General features: G+C 41.5%; 2 protein-coding genes across 3 annotated transcripts; both read left to right on the top strand.

The window, feature by feature from the left end:
- Window positions 1-5,650: 5,650 nt before the first annotated feature.
- Window positions 5,651-9,370, top strand: RB195_001793 (uncharacterized protein; the record flags this gene model as incomplete). 2 transcript variants are annotated; one of them, XM_064198739.1, is made up of 4 exons in its annotated part: window positions 5,651-5,697; window positions 6,134-6,187; window positions 8,143-8,270; window positions 9,267-9,370. In XM_064198739.1, 4 exons carry the CDS (start codon window positions 5,651-5,653, stop codon window positions 9,368-9,370), a joined length of 333 nt encoding a protein of 110 aa, XP_064054619.1. The 2 variants fall into 2 exon arrangements, with proteins under 2 accessions (XP_064054619.1, XP_064054620.1); XM_064198738.1 differs by lacking the exon at window positions 9,267-9,370 and having other exon boundaries at window positions 8,143-8,380.
- Window positions 9,371-10,135: 765 nt separating this feature from the next.
- On the top strand, window positions 10,136-10,598 carry RB195_001794 (uncharacterized protein; the record flags this gene model as incomplete). The annotated part of the gene is made up of 3 exons (XM_064198740.1): window positions 10,136-10,279; window positions 10,340-10,474; window positions 10,533-10,598. 3 exons carry the CDS (start codon window positions 10,136-10,138, stop codon window positions 10,596-10,598), a joined length of 345 nt encoding a protein of 114 aa, XP_064054621.1.
- Window positions 10,599-13,267: the final 2,669 nt, after the last annotated feature.

Consider the following 13,267-nt stretch of genomic DNA (forward strand, 5'->3'; position numbering starts at 1 on the left):
AGATGGGACAATGTTTAACAAACTTTATTACGGCTAACGTTTCGGTGTTGTCGCCTTCGTCGGAGCCTCAGTAGCCGCGTTGCCGTGATAGCACTGATGCAACTACTGAGGCGCTTACGGCTAACGCTCCGTGGTGCAATCTGCGAAACGTTAGCCGTAACAAAGTTTGTTAACAATCTTGGCTGTTGCTTAAATTTGACTATCAACAAGTTGCAATCTCTATGCCAAGACTCAAGGAAAGTCGAACTTTCGCACTTCTGGGACAATTTTTAACCCCATGACTGGGGAACCAGCGACGTGGTCCCATCTCTATCGGTCTCGCTGGTTTCGATTGCTTCTGCAACGGCGCTGGGCTTCAGACTGGTGAACTGGAAATTCCCATAGTTGGGTCAAAACGACCTGATGCTCAGCGAGGTGGAGTGATGTTGGCAGGAGACGCCCCTCGATCCCAATCGCTGCCCCTCTCTTAGCAGCCTTGGTCGCCTGCGGAACTGTATAGAACTTAATGACTTAGTGTTTTGATCCAACTGCAACTACCTTCTAAGGTTGATTTTAGCATAGCCATTGTTCCTTCCATTTGTTTTACTATTCTTTCGTAGCAAAGCAAATAAAGGTCTAGGAGCTAAGAAAAGGTTGATTCGTCCACCGGATGAAAGCCGTGCCGGTACTCTCTTCCAACTATCACCTTAGCTTCGACATTTGAGCAGATAAGCTCACTTCATAAGAAGACGAGAGTAAAAAAAAACTCAGCAGAAAAGAACACATCATGGGGCAGACGCCAAAAACGAGTTCTAAATAGGAAACCGAAGGGAACAAAAACAAGGTGACAAGGAAAGAAGAATAGCCACATACATACAGTCGGGTCAAAATTGTGCAGTACAGCAAGGAAAATTTTGATGGTTGTTAGAGACTTGATGTTTAGGAAATTTCTACGATAATAATTGACACCATTGTGCGGTTGGACCGAGCGAAATAACCTGATCTGTGTCGCAATTGCGTAAACAGTTCCTGTCGCAGCTCGAATTGGGCTGTAAGTGCAGCAAGGGTCCCACTGCGAGCGCGGAAGCATACGCGATCGCACCGAAGCGTTCTGACTCGACTGTGTTCAACTTTAGATCCGCACATTTCCCTTTCTTTATTATGTAAATGCATCGTAAATTCGTCGCTCGATCGTAGTCAATATCGGTATGATATCCATGCTACGTTCCAGCTTTCGTTCACATGGTGTATCACCAGATTATCTGGATTGTGTTTGAAAACAAATCACAGGAATTGCGCAAGGTCGGGAGTCATTCCCTGAACTTCAATTCTCAAAACGGTGTTTTCGCGTAAACTATACTGTGTTTTCCATCATGCTGAAATGATGTACAAGCAATTCCACATTTCTATTCACATGAAGAAACGTCGTAGTCAGGCGGGGTTCACCGTGGTGTTGTTGACGGGAGCAGATAATCATTTTCTATCTGACAATCTCGCAGTGTTTGTCAATTCATTGCACCATTCATGGAAGAGAAGGCGATGTTTCGTGCGTCATTAGCGAGATCGGCTGACCTGGTGACTTGATGATCTCAGCGCTATTATTGGCTTATTCATCTGAGGCGGTAACGAGGAAGTTCCAGTGAAACGCACGTCAGACACCATATGAGAACTTCCTGCATAACTTGCGGGAAGCTTACATATGGTGTCTTACGTGCATCGTGCGTTTCACTGTATCGCCCACAATCTAGGGTTCGCAAGACTTATGATTTCACGCAGCCCATTCCTAACAGTCAGATTATCTGCCAAAACCTGCAACGTTACAGCGTTCGATCGATAATCACCCGTTGGTAGTCATGCGATTGCGTAACGCGTCGCTTCTGCGAACTCTACACACTAATCGATTGTCTATCTTCCTTTCAAACTTTCTTCGAATTTCTATCTTGAATTCTTTCTGAGATATGGCATCGTGAAGACAAAATCTTTACTTTCGCGTATTTGTGGCATAAAATTAAAAGACGGTTCAATTAGAAGGTTAGAAATCATAAACAAGCGGGAACTTCATGTTGGATACATGCGTGAAATATCCGCAGTCGATTTGCAGGCACATATGTTTCCATCTGCTACCGCAACGCCGCAGACCGCAAATTTCCTTTGACCTGTGCTTCTTGTAATTATTTTTGTCGAGGAAACCGTGCTAAAAGCAGAAATATTCAGAAATATTACTATACCGAGTCAAGATTCACTGTCAACTGACCTAGATATCTAAGCCTTTTACAGGAAAAGTGGGGGAAATTACCAAGCTGAAGTGTATCCTCTTGCAGCCCCTTGAGTTGAAATCTGTGGCAGCAGCAGTGCGCAATTCATACCTCAACGAAAAAACAATGTTTCTGACTACAGTACCGTCCCCGTGCTACACTCGTTTAGATGAGAAATACTGCCATAGTCTCTTACCTAGGTGCATTTCAACAGTTAATCAGGAGTTGAGAGCCCATTTTGCAGTGATATCCTCAACTATGGAAAAGTACGGGTAAAGGGTTTAATGTCGCATGTATTTCACGTGCGTTCGTCAACTGACGTCCCTTTCAGAGTTGAAATGTTACAATTTGATGTGACATCCGGATCAAATGAATGTCAGTCATTTGAGTGTTTCATGCTGAGCCGACTTCTTATTAATTATTGCCAAAGCGGACGAAAACACAAAAGAAGGAAAAAATACGGTTCCTCTCTTCTAGGAAACAAGTAGGCTTGATTATAAATAGGCTTTCCGCTTTACTAGCGGTCCAAAATCGAAGACATGTCACCCTGTAGTCACTACAGCTGTGTTGTGCATAGTACAACCAACGTATACAAATAGATGGTCCCATGGAATATTCTCCTCCATTTCCCACAATCCTATCCTTCTGTTGAACTTTCAACGTTTCTCTTCCGAAATTAACCCTCAGACTTTAATTTATGCAATTGAAAGACAGCATTGTCTATGGGATTACGTCCATGTTTCGCAGAAGTGCCTAGGGGTACTTGACCGATTTGTAGTTGATTAATCTGGTAGGTTCATATGGATGTGTGGTGATATGCCATCGTCAGTATTCCGTGTGCATGATTCTCTGTTTTATTCGACTTCCAGAAGGCTCTCTGTGTCCGTCTTCATACCGGCCAAAAGCGGAAACGTACGCAGAGGCGGGTCACTCACCAGACATTCGAATTTGCCTGCCTCTATTGCGTTGTGCCGTTGATTTGTGAAAATCACTGCTCATTGAACTATCACCAATCACCTCGGCTGCGCTTTCAGTTCTGCAATTCGGCCTCTGTTGCGTCACTGAAATCCGTATTTTCTCCCGCGTTTGCAAGTAATTCCGGCAGCTGATCTCCAGATATTTTGCCGTGTTTTGTCTAAGGTCCGTCGAATTCTGAATATGTGCACATTTACAGTGTTTAGCGAGTAGCTCAGCTTGAAGTTCCGGAATTCCCTCGGGACAACTCCCACTCACGAAACCTAATTCCTAAGGAATAAAATAGTTGGGGACGTTGTTGTGTTTCTAAGCGAATTCCTTCTGTCTAGACATTCCCAGATCAGCATCTCGTTCTCTGCTTAGTTCTACGGGATTATGATGTATAATACTTTTTCCTCGTTTCATTTCGTTTGAAACCTAACGAGAAAGAATTGGGAAATTAAGGGGCATTTAGTGAATGGGCAGAAAAATGTGAGGATGTGTATCTAAGAAGCAATTCAAAGCGAAACAACCTAACGTACACACATAGACGGGGAAACATTGATGACAATCGCATCTAAAACTAGGCTTATTTCTGCAGCGCCGTCGATCGCTCTTAGCTTGACGCCAGTGACGTTGTGGGTAACTGGATAACGTTGCATGTAGCGGCAAAAACGATAGATTCTCATCCTGAAGAACCCGGAATCGTGTTCTACTTACCTTCTTAATCACCCCCTATATACTTTGTATTCATCGTTTTCTCTTTACAAACAGACCTCGTTTTTCTTTGTTTCCAACTCTACTTTCTATTCTCAGCTTAGTAGGATGGCATGATTTTTTCTTAATAATGTTTGTTTTTGAAAAATAGTAGAGATATCAGAAGCTAACAAAGAACATTTTTGTTTTTAAATTAGTCCATTTCTCAGCGAAACTACAACCATTTAGTAACTTACCTGGAAACTAAATGTTGTAAAATAAGTAAATAAATAAGTAAGATTAAGATCAAATTCACATTTATGATTCCGTCCATTTCTTCCTAATTGCCGTAAAAACGGCCTGGAAGATGCGCCGCGTGCACAAGGCTGGCGCGCTCCAATCGAACTCGTTGCAGAAAATGGCGCTCCTCGAAGCCGCATCTTCCGGTTCGTTTTTTTTACTGCGATTAGGAAGAAATGGATGGGGTCATCCTCTTTCCCATAATCTATGACCCCTCTCTAATCTATGATCTATGGCAGAGGCATAACCCACCTGAAACCCGCACCACCCCAGCTTCGTGGTATAATGTCTTATATATATATATATATATATATTTATTTATTTATTTATTTATTTATTTATTTATTTATTTATTTATTTAATATATATTATTATGTATCTGTCGTTTCGACCACTTTAAAAGAACAACAAAAAATGTATCAAATCTTGTCTATCATTTAATTTCAGTATTTTTTAATCTTGTCAAAGACAGAAAATCGAGCACCTAGTAATTTTTAACCAGTAATTTTTAAAGTTGTCGAAAACATTAGATCATCAACCTATCATTATCAAATAAATTTAACTTTACGAAAAAAAAAGAAAAGATTTAGATTCCCCACTGTTTTTAAGAACAAGAGAGGATGTAGACATTCCAGCTTTTTTGACAATATTGATATTCGTGGAGAAGTATTCAGGCGAGGCTCATGGAAGGAGAAAAGTCTACAACAGAACACGGGAAGTTGCTACTTTTCAGGGATTTTTTAAAAGTTGTTTCTCATATTTTCAATATTAAAATATTGCTTGAACACAATGTTTAATAAACAATAATAAACAGCGAATAAATTATGTGTGGCAAAAATGTAATATTACGTAAATAAATATTATATGTGAGTATTTACATTCATAACTCTAAAATATTGTTCAAATTCAGTGCCAAATATTCAGATAATAAATAAATAATGTGTGATAAGAACGTAATAACATGTAAACAAATATGATCTGGAAGTATTTCCATTCACAATACTAAAATAAGATGTAGGAGTACCTTGTTCCACTTGATAGTTCCTTATTTGTTTTTCGTACGGAAAAAAGAACATTGAATGTGTGTTAGGGTTAGTGTTATGTATTAATTTATCTACGAAATGCGAAATTCCAATGGGTACTAGAAATGCACTCATTCCTCCTCCTTGACATCAACCTGATTTCAATAGGTTATTCGCACTTGTACCGTCCGGAAAAAATCGACTTCAGCGTAGTAGAATCCCCCTCGGTGACTCATTATCCTCTGTTTTCTTTTTCTTCATTCTCAATTCAGCTCCAGTTAGCCCAGTAAACATCATTATCTTTCGTCGTTTGTTATTGTACAACGATCGTTAAGAGATGTTTTGTTTGGGTACCAATTTTTTTCTCTTGAAATAATGACTCAGTTAATTCATAGCTTATATCGCAGAAAATAGCCCAACATCCAAGCGATCCCGCGCTTTCGAATGTGGACGCCATTCGTTGTGGCCGTTGTTCTCGTCGCTGTTTCGAGGTGGGCCGTAGTTACACTTGTGGCTCATCATTGGACTACATCAACTTCTTAATTTTTCGAAAGAATTGTAAGAAGAATGAATCAAATGTAACCAGAAATTTGAGGGAATCTTCATCCTTTGATAGCACTCAAAAATTCGTCCGATTCCGAACCATTAGAGAGTTAGGGGAAGTGAAAAGTTTCGCGAAGTATTCTGAGCAATCACAGTAAAAAAAGTGCTACAATGGCTGAGGTTTTTAGTAGCGCTCTCATTCCCTGCTTTTCGTGATCCACTTCTGAACACGCACACGCTACTATTGAAACTTTTTTTGCAGCACACCTCACACATCATTCAGCTAACATTCTCACTGAGAAAAGCTAATGATTGGTTTGAAATATAAATGATTAATTTTGGAACTCTTGTTCTTGCTAAATTCAGAAAGCGTCCCTTTTTTAGGGTAGAAGGAAGACCAAATCTTGACTTGCACGACGCACACGCAATGTTTCCAAGGTGAGTTGTTTTTTTTTCATATTGTTCCAGCTTCCCCACATCTCAAATGTTTTTCCATTCGCTTACAAGTTATCATCAACAAAACAACGTTGCTTACGTAGCCAAACAAGTTGGAGTTTTGTTGACTTTGAGGAGAACGCAGAAACTTCTAGTTGCTCACGGCAGGCTGCATTTGATGCGTCGCGCCAAACCACATGGCTGCATTTGATTTGAACCATATAAAAAATGTTTCACAGTATTTAAATTTTTTTCTAGAAACACAAATAATTTACAATACCTTATACTTACATAATTAGTATACTTTGTGTTTATTTCTGTATACAAGACTCTAGAAATAAGTCACTTCAATTTTAACAATATAAAAATTTCTAGGAGAATGAAATTCTTGTCTTGATTTTTGGTAAGAAGGGAATTATTAAGTTGGCGCAAAAATAATGCGCGTTTTTCGTCGCTTTATCTTCACGACAAATGTTTTCCGGTTACACTCATCTTTAACATTAGAAGCCGGATAGCGTTCTGAAGCGCATTTCGTTGTGGATATTAGAGCTGGAGTGATTTTGAACGAGGATCAGCATTTGGTCAGTACCAAGGAAGAAGAATAAGGTAAAAGATAATATGTCCAGGCCAGGTTTTCACCAAATCTTCTTTCACGAGTTCAAGCTGCTCAGGTTTGCTGCGGAGACAGCTCGGAATACCAACGCTGTTTGGGGTGAGGAAAGCACCACCAAATCCACTGTAAAGCATTCGTTCTAAAGTTTCTTTGTGTCGATGTGAGCCTTCTGAAGTTGACGACCACCTCCTGAAGACAATCATCGAAGGTGATCCACTTAAAACAACACTAGAAGGTTGCCCAAGAAGTAGGCGTTGACCATTCAACAGTCGCCCGGCGTTTCGAAAAAATCGGAAAGGTGAAAAAGTTGAACAAATGGGTGACATATGAACTGGGCGAGTTCCACAGAAATCGCTGTATTGAGATCTGCTCATCGCTTTTGTTACTCAACAAGAACTATCCATTTCTCGATTGTATTGTTACGTACGAAGAGAAATCGGTGCTTTACGAGAACAAGAAGCGTACTGCTCTGGAGATCTACAAGAATGAAGCCCCAAGCACATCCCAAAACCGAAAATGCACCCAAAAAAGACCATGGTGACTGTGTGGTGGTGTGCTACAGGTGTAATCCGCTACATCTTCATAAAACCTGGCGAGACCATCACCGCAGAGAAGTATTGCAAAGAACTAGACCGAATGCAGCAAAAACGCCAACTTCCTCGCCCGGCGTTAATGACCAAGTTAGGCTACGAGACTCTGCCTCACTCACTATGTTAGCCAGACCCTTCTCCTACGTGACAATGCCCGGTCACACATTTCAAAGGTTACGCTGCTGAAGTTGAACGAGTTAGGCTGCGAGACTGCCTCACTCACCATGTTCGCGAGACCTTTCGCAAACCGAGTATCACTTACTCAAACATCTGGGCAACTACCTAAGAAATGAGATCTTCCAAAACTAAGAAGATGCCTAGAACAAATTCCTGAAGATCGTGGACTCCAAAAGCTCGGACTTTTATGCAGTCGGAATAAGTGAACTTATGTCTCGTTGACAAAGACTCACCGACTGCATTTGTTCTTATTTCGATTTTTAAAGTTGATTTTGAAGCGAGATATAGCGTTTCGAAATGAATGTTTGAAAACGCGCATTATTTTAGCACCAATGTAATACCTCCAAAAATAATGTTGAAAATTTTTCAAAGATTCATCCATCAAGCTAATACAGGCACTTATTTGTTTGCATTTTTGAAGTATTATTTTCACATGTATGAATTTATTCGTTATCTATACGTGAATTCACCATCTTGGTGTTATTTTCTTTCTTGCCGTATTCTCTTCGGTTTTTTTTTCTTTGAAAAAAGTACACTATTTTAATAACAAATTCCTATGGCTATTGATTGTGTTTCAGGTCACTAAAATCGTTCTGGCATCTAAACAACCGTGGATTAGCCATGGAGCGTCTTTTCAACGGTCTTAACGTGAAACGACCACAGCGTGCCGTGGTGGCGGCCTCGGCGCACGGAATATCCCAGCCAAGTACGACGGCACCTTTGGCGCTTGGGACCTCGGCGGACGGAAGGCCATGTGTTTGTCATTACCTGTACCTCTCTACCACCTATTGTTTTGGAGATTGTGATAAATCTTGAGCGTCTAGCGGTAGTGTCCAGAAGAGAGGGCACACAGCTTGTTAGCTCTCTAAATCACATGTCCCTTTCGCATTTCCTTCTTTTACTGGTCTTTTGTTGTAATAATGAATTTGTTGAGGAGTTCGCGATGTTGTTAGATATCTCATATTTGGTGTCCACTATTTTCCAAGGAAAAGCTCCGAAAAGGTGACGGGATTAAGCGAGATTAACTATGTTTAACATAATTAACGGGATTCATTCCATCTGGAGACATTAATACGCTTGCAATGGTTTTATTCTCTAAAAAATCATTTTCTCTGGGTTTGTATGAATAGACCAACAAAAACTTCACAATTTTTGGAGATTCGTTGCTTTGGTGCGAAAAAAATCATGAAGTGGTCGATCTAGTAAATATCGATTTTGTCGAGATCTACGGAAATCGCTTCTATACGAAGTATTTCCAGCAACTGTATTGCAGCTGAATTGTGGTAGATTACATAAATATATTATCCAAGTTACTGCAATATGATAACAATAATTCTGGAGACATACAGTGACTTTGCCATAATCTCTCGGTTAAGGCTAACATACCTTTACAAATAGGTGAAGGAAGGGAAGTCCTAGGCTCAAAATGCTCTCATTCATGTAGTGCAAAGGCGTCTTAAAAGACTCTCAAGAAGTAGTTTACAATCAATACCTCCGACAATACCCATCCGAAAAATTGGCATCAGATCAGCGTCGCGTACGAGTTCATCGCATGCATGAGTTCTTAAAGGAGAAAGGATGTAACGCACGACCTTAACTGATCCGCTCGTGATGCGCCAGTTTGACTTCAACTCGGAATCGTTTGAGGTTGACGACACTGCCTAAGGGATGTCGCTAGGGGGGAGGGGCTTTGTCGCTTTAGGGCAAAAGGTTCGAGTGATACATAAGAAGGAGCGGGAATCACTGTTGGACAAGTCTAACCTCGAAATTGATATGTATGATCCTATTCTAAAAGTAATTGTTTAAAGCTGACATTTCTCTTCAAATATTTATCACTGCTGCTTTCCCTAACCCCACTTTTTAAAGGCAGCAGAGCAGGAATCTGCGTGATGAAAGAGCCCCGGGAAAAGCCAGAAATGGGGTTATAGACTGCAGGACATGGGGTGGTTCCGCTCTCATCTCTCCCTTAGCGTCCTAGAAAATCGGTTTCACTTGAATAGGTTGGTGGGAAGGCATGGTCGAAGGCTGATCTTTGACCGATCGCACTTGGATGCGGCGCGTGTACAACGATGGCGCGTTGCACGCAAAATCGCATTCTACGCCATTTTGTTACAACGATTAATGAGAAATGCGCAGAACCACCTCGGATCCCATAACCTACAACCCCACCTCTAGCTTTTTCCGCGGGTTCTCTCATCACGTCAGATTCGTGCTCTGCGTCTTTAAAGTTATCAGAATCGTTAGAAAAAGTATATTATTTAGTGGCGAAATGGAGATGAGGACGGATTCTCAGAAAGTTTACAGCAATAACAACTACAACATGCAGCAACACTTTCTTAAAACAGATTGATCTGCTTCCCTAAGGACAATCGCGGTCTTTCGGCAGTGAGCAGGTCTCATGTGCAAGCAGCTGCACAACCGACTTTTCTCTATTGGTTTAAGTGAAGGAGGCATCGCATCTAGATCAGAATGATCCGTTATTAATACTGAGGACTGAACGTTAGAATCAACACATCTTCAAAAACAAAAGATCATCCAAAAACATCGCGGTGCCTTGGTGGGTGGCAGGGAATGTCCACAAACAATTCTAATGCACCTGGCACTGGAGCAGACAGCACCGGAGCAAGTAGTCTTTCCTCAGTTCCAAAAAATCCCGCTCAGAACGTAAGCAAGGCGAACAGTGGTCAGAAAAAACCGCAGACTCCGCCACAATACGTACGTTTACACTGACGCGCTCTGACTTTACTTCGTTTACCAAAAGTTCTGAATTTACAGCAATTTCAATTAGAGAAAAAGACAAAGGAGCAGGTATTGTTGGCGATAGAGAAGGCGCAACAGGAAGATGAAGACCAGCCTCTTCTCGCCATCCAATCATCGCAGTCGGAAACGAAAATAGAAGAGAAAAAATTGGTGTGCTAACGACAAATCATTTGCAGATTTTCCTCAACCAGATAGAGCCGGATTTTAGGCGGAATCAGCTATAGTGAAGGCATTTAATGAAGCCGAACGAAAAAAGTTGTCAGAATTTAAGTAAAAGTGCGGCTTAAAGAAAGAAACGCTAACCAGACTCCTATTCACAAATTTAACATTACATTTTACTAACTCCTCTGCATAAATGTTGCAATTTGGACTTCGATTTCCAAGATAAAGTGCCACTTCGAAGGACGTGTCAGCTACGCTCAGCTGTCCAGTGTTGCAGCTCGGCATTGTAGAAAAGGAGTAAGTCAGACATTCACCTCTTTTAATGGGCAGCGACTCACAAATTCGTTCTCTTTTGCAACCTCTTCTCGAACTTTCGAGAAATTTTCCACTTCGTGAAAGGCTTCACGGTTCGTAAGAGGTTCCCCTGCGTCTGCACTGTAGGTGTTTCGAAAATGCCCTAAAGCCAGCTAAGGCATTCATCCTTTTGGGGTCGATAGATCGAAAACAAACTTTTCTACGAGTATAAGGACACTCGATTGGTTGCAAATGCGTTCTTAAACCTCAAACGACTCTGAATTGAAGTCAGGTAGGCACAGCTCTAGCGGGTTTAATCTGTAACGTTAGACGCTCTATTCTTCTATCATTTCTGCCTCTGCGCCTTCAGTTTGAAAGAGTTTGCGGGTATTCTTCATGTCTATACAGTTCATCTCGTTTCCACAATGGGAAAGAAATCTTCTGTAGTTTCTGGGATATTTTTGGAAGTGATGAAGAGAACTGGGAAAAGAAAGAAGTTCCACAAGGAAAAGTGTTTGTATTATATGTGTAAAGAAAAATCTAAAATCGAAGAACCAAGTTGTTTAGAAATGTGTTCCTTCAGATAAGGTCATAGTGCAATGGCTGTGCGCGCTGTTTATGAGCAGGTGCTCACAGGTTCGATATCGGTTGGTGGCAATGATGGTACTCAACCAAAAATCTGTCAATCCGCTGACATGAGATGACGAAACTTGTTATGGTTACTGAGCAGCCAACAATTGTTTTGTTGTTTACGCCCGCTAGCCAAAAATAAGTGAGTATTTCTTTAAAATCGGCGTTACGAAAAAAAATATCACTTCAATAATGGCTACAAAAAAGGGCTTTTTTTCAATTCCTAACACTCCTCTTTGAGGTGTTCCAAAAAAGAAGAGCTCCAAAATTTGAGCGCTGTTTAGATCTCAAAAATCCCACATTTTTTCCCTCCAAAACAAAACTATGGAATTGACAAATTGCTTCCCAACCGTCTTTCGTCCGCAAAAACGCCAATCAGCACCCGAACGCAGTAATCGATCCAAATCCCCTTCCGTACTCTATGATCCAACCGTTGTTTTGCGTTTCCCAGCAGTCCAGCAGCTCCTCGTGCAGCTGCCGTTACGTCACCGTAACACCTGCGTTCGGAAACGCACCAGCTTTGTGTCAAAGTGCATGATCCTCAAAACGGAGGAACGAGGACATTTGGCACCGAGCGCCTTGTCAAACGAAAATCAGCTCCAACAGAACCGAAAAAAATGCGCATGCAGATGTCCAGACGCGCACATCTGTGCCTCGTAATTTCCGGGTGTCTCGCATGTTAACCGGTAGACTTTAGTACCTTATGCGATAGTTATCAATCGCATTCTTAATTGAGCTGTTGAAGCAGCTACAAATGATCTCCGTTGGTTTCGGACACGCACGCCTGGCCATATTGAATTTCAGGGTAGGTGCTACAAATCCTACATGGGAAAACTAACGAAGCATCACTCGAAAGTCGTGTTCGTGTTACTCATCGAAGTGAAAAGACAACTAGCACAAATCGTATCCGCCTTCTAAGTTTCTGTGGACAACTCACACAAACGGATCACGCACAGATTTTCGGGCAAATCACTTAAGTGAATAGATTAAACCTTCAACATACATTGCGTTTTTCACTTAAATGCGTAACATAAGTCAGCGAGGGGTCGGTGTTGTGTAGCGGCTAGAGGTTCCGCTTCCTGCACGATCGATGGGAGGTTCGAATCCGCCCCAGTACTCACCAAGCTTTTCATCCTTCCGGGGTCGATAAATTGGTGGCAGACTTGACACATCGGCTAGCCACCGCAAGTCATTGTGTGGGCCACTTACACGTTCGTAAATCTCAAACGATTCTGAATTGAAGTGAGGGTGGGGGCGCCTCCGAAGCGGATTGATTAACACCAGAAGCTTTATCTTTATCCCTTTATAAGTCAGCTCATTTTTAAGATTATCAGCAGCCATAGTGCAAGAATCCCCGTGAAGAACAAAAAAAAAACATAGTCGGTGACGTCATAACGGCATTCAACTTCACTTTTTAACCTTTTTAAAATGACATCAGAGAAAATAGCCAAGCTCTTCGTTCAGTGTTGCACATATAATCTTCTGCTCATACTTCTAGCACATATGGATCGCATTGTTTGTTGCGGCCATTTGTGGTGTTGAAAATGGAGGGGACTTCCGTTTCATGGAGACAAATACATAGTTCGTTCAGAGTTACACGTTTTATCGGGCTGAGTTCGAAGCGGCGCGTTTCCAAGTGCTCGCAGGTAATTGCTGCAGCGAGCTAGGGGCTCATTTCTAGTCCGAGCGCAAAATTGAGCGAGAGTCTCATCGCGCCGCCTGGAAAATAGTCGCTGCGCCGTTTCGAAGTATGAACCATCGTATTTTTTCGGACTTAAGCTGTGCTTTCATTGTTTAAAATGGTATTAGATGGTAGTGTAACAATCTACCGTAATCGTTCAAATAATACCAATTTTC

The sequence above is a fragment of the Necator americanus genome, chromosome IV (genome assembly GCF_031761385.1).
Source record: "Necator americanus strain Aroian chromosome IV, whole genome shotgun sequence".
NCBI classification, from domain to species: domain Eukaryota; kingdom Metazoa; phylum Nematoda; class Chromadorea; order Rhabditida; family Ancylostomatidae; genus Necator; species Necator americanus.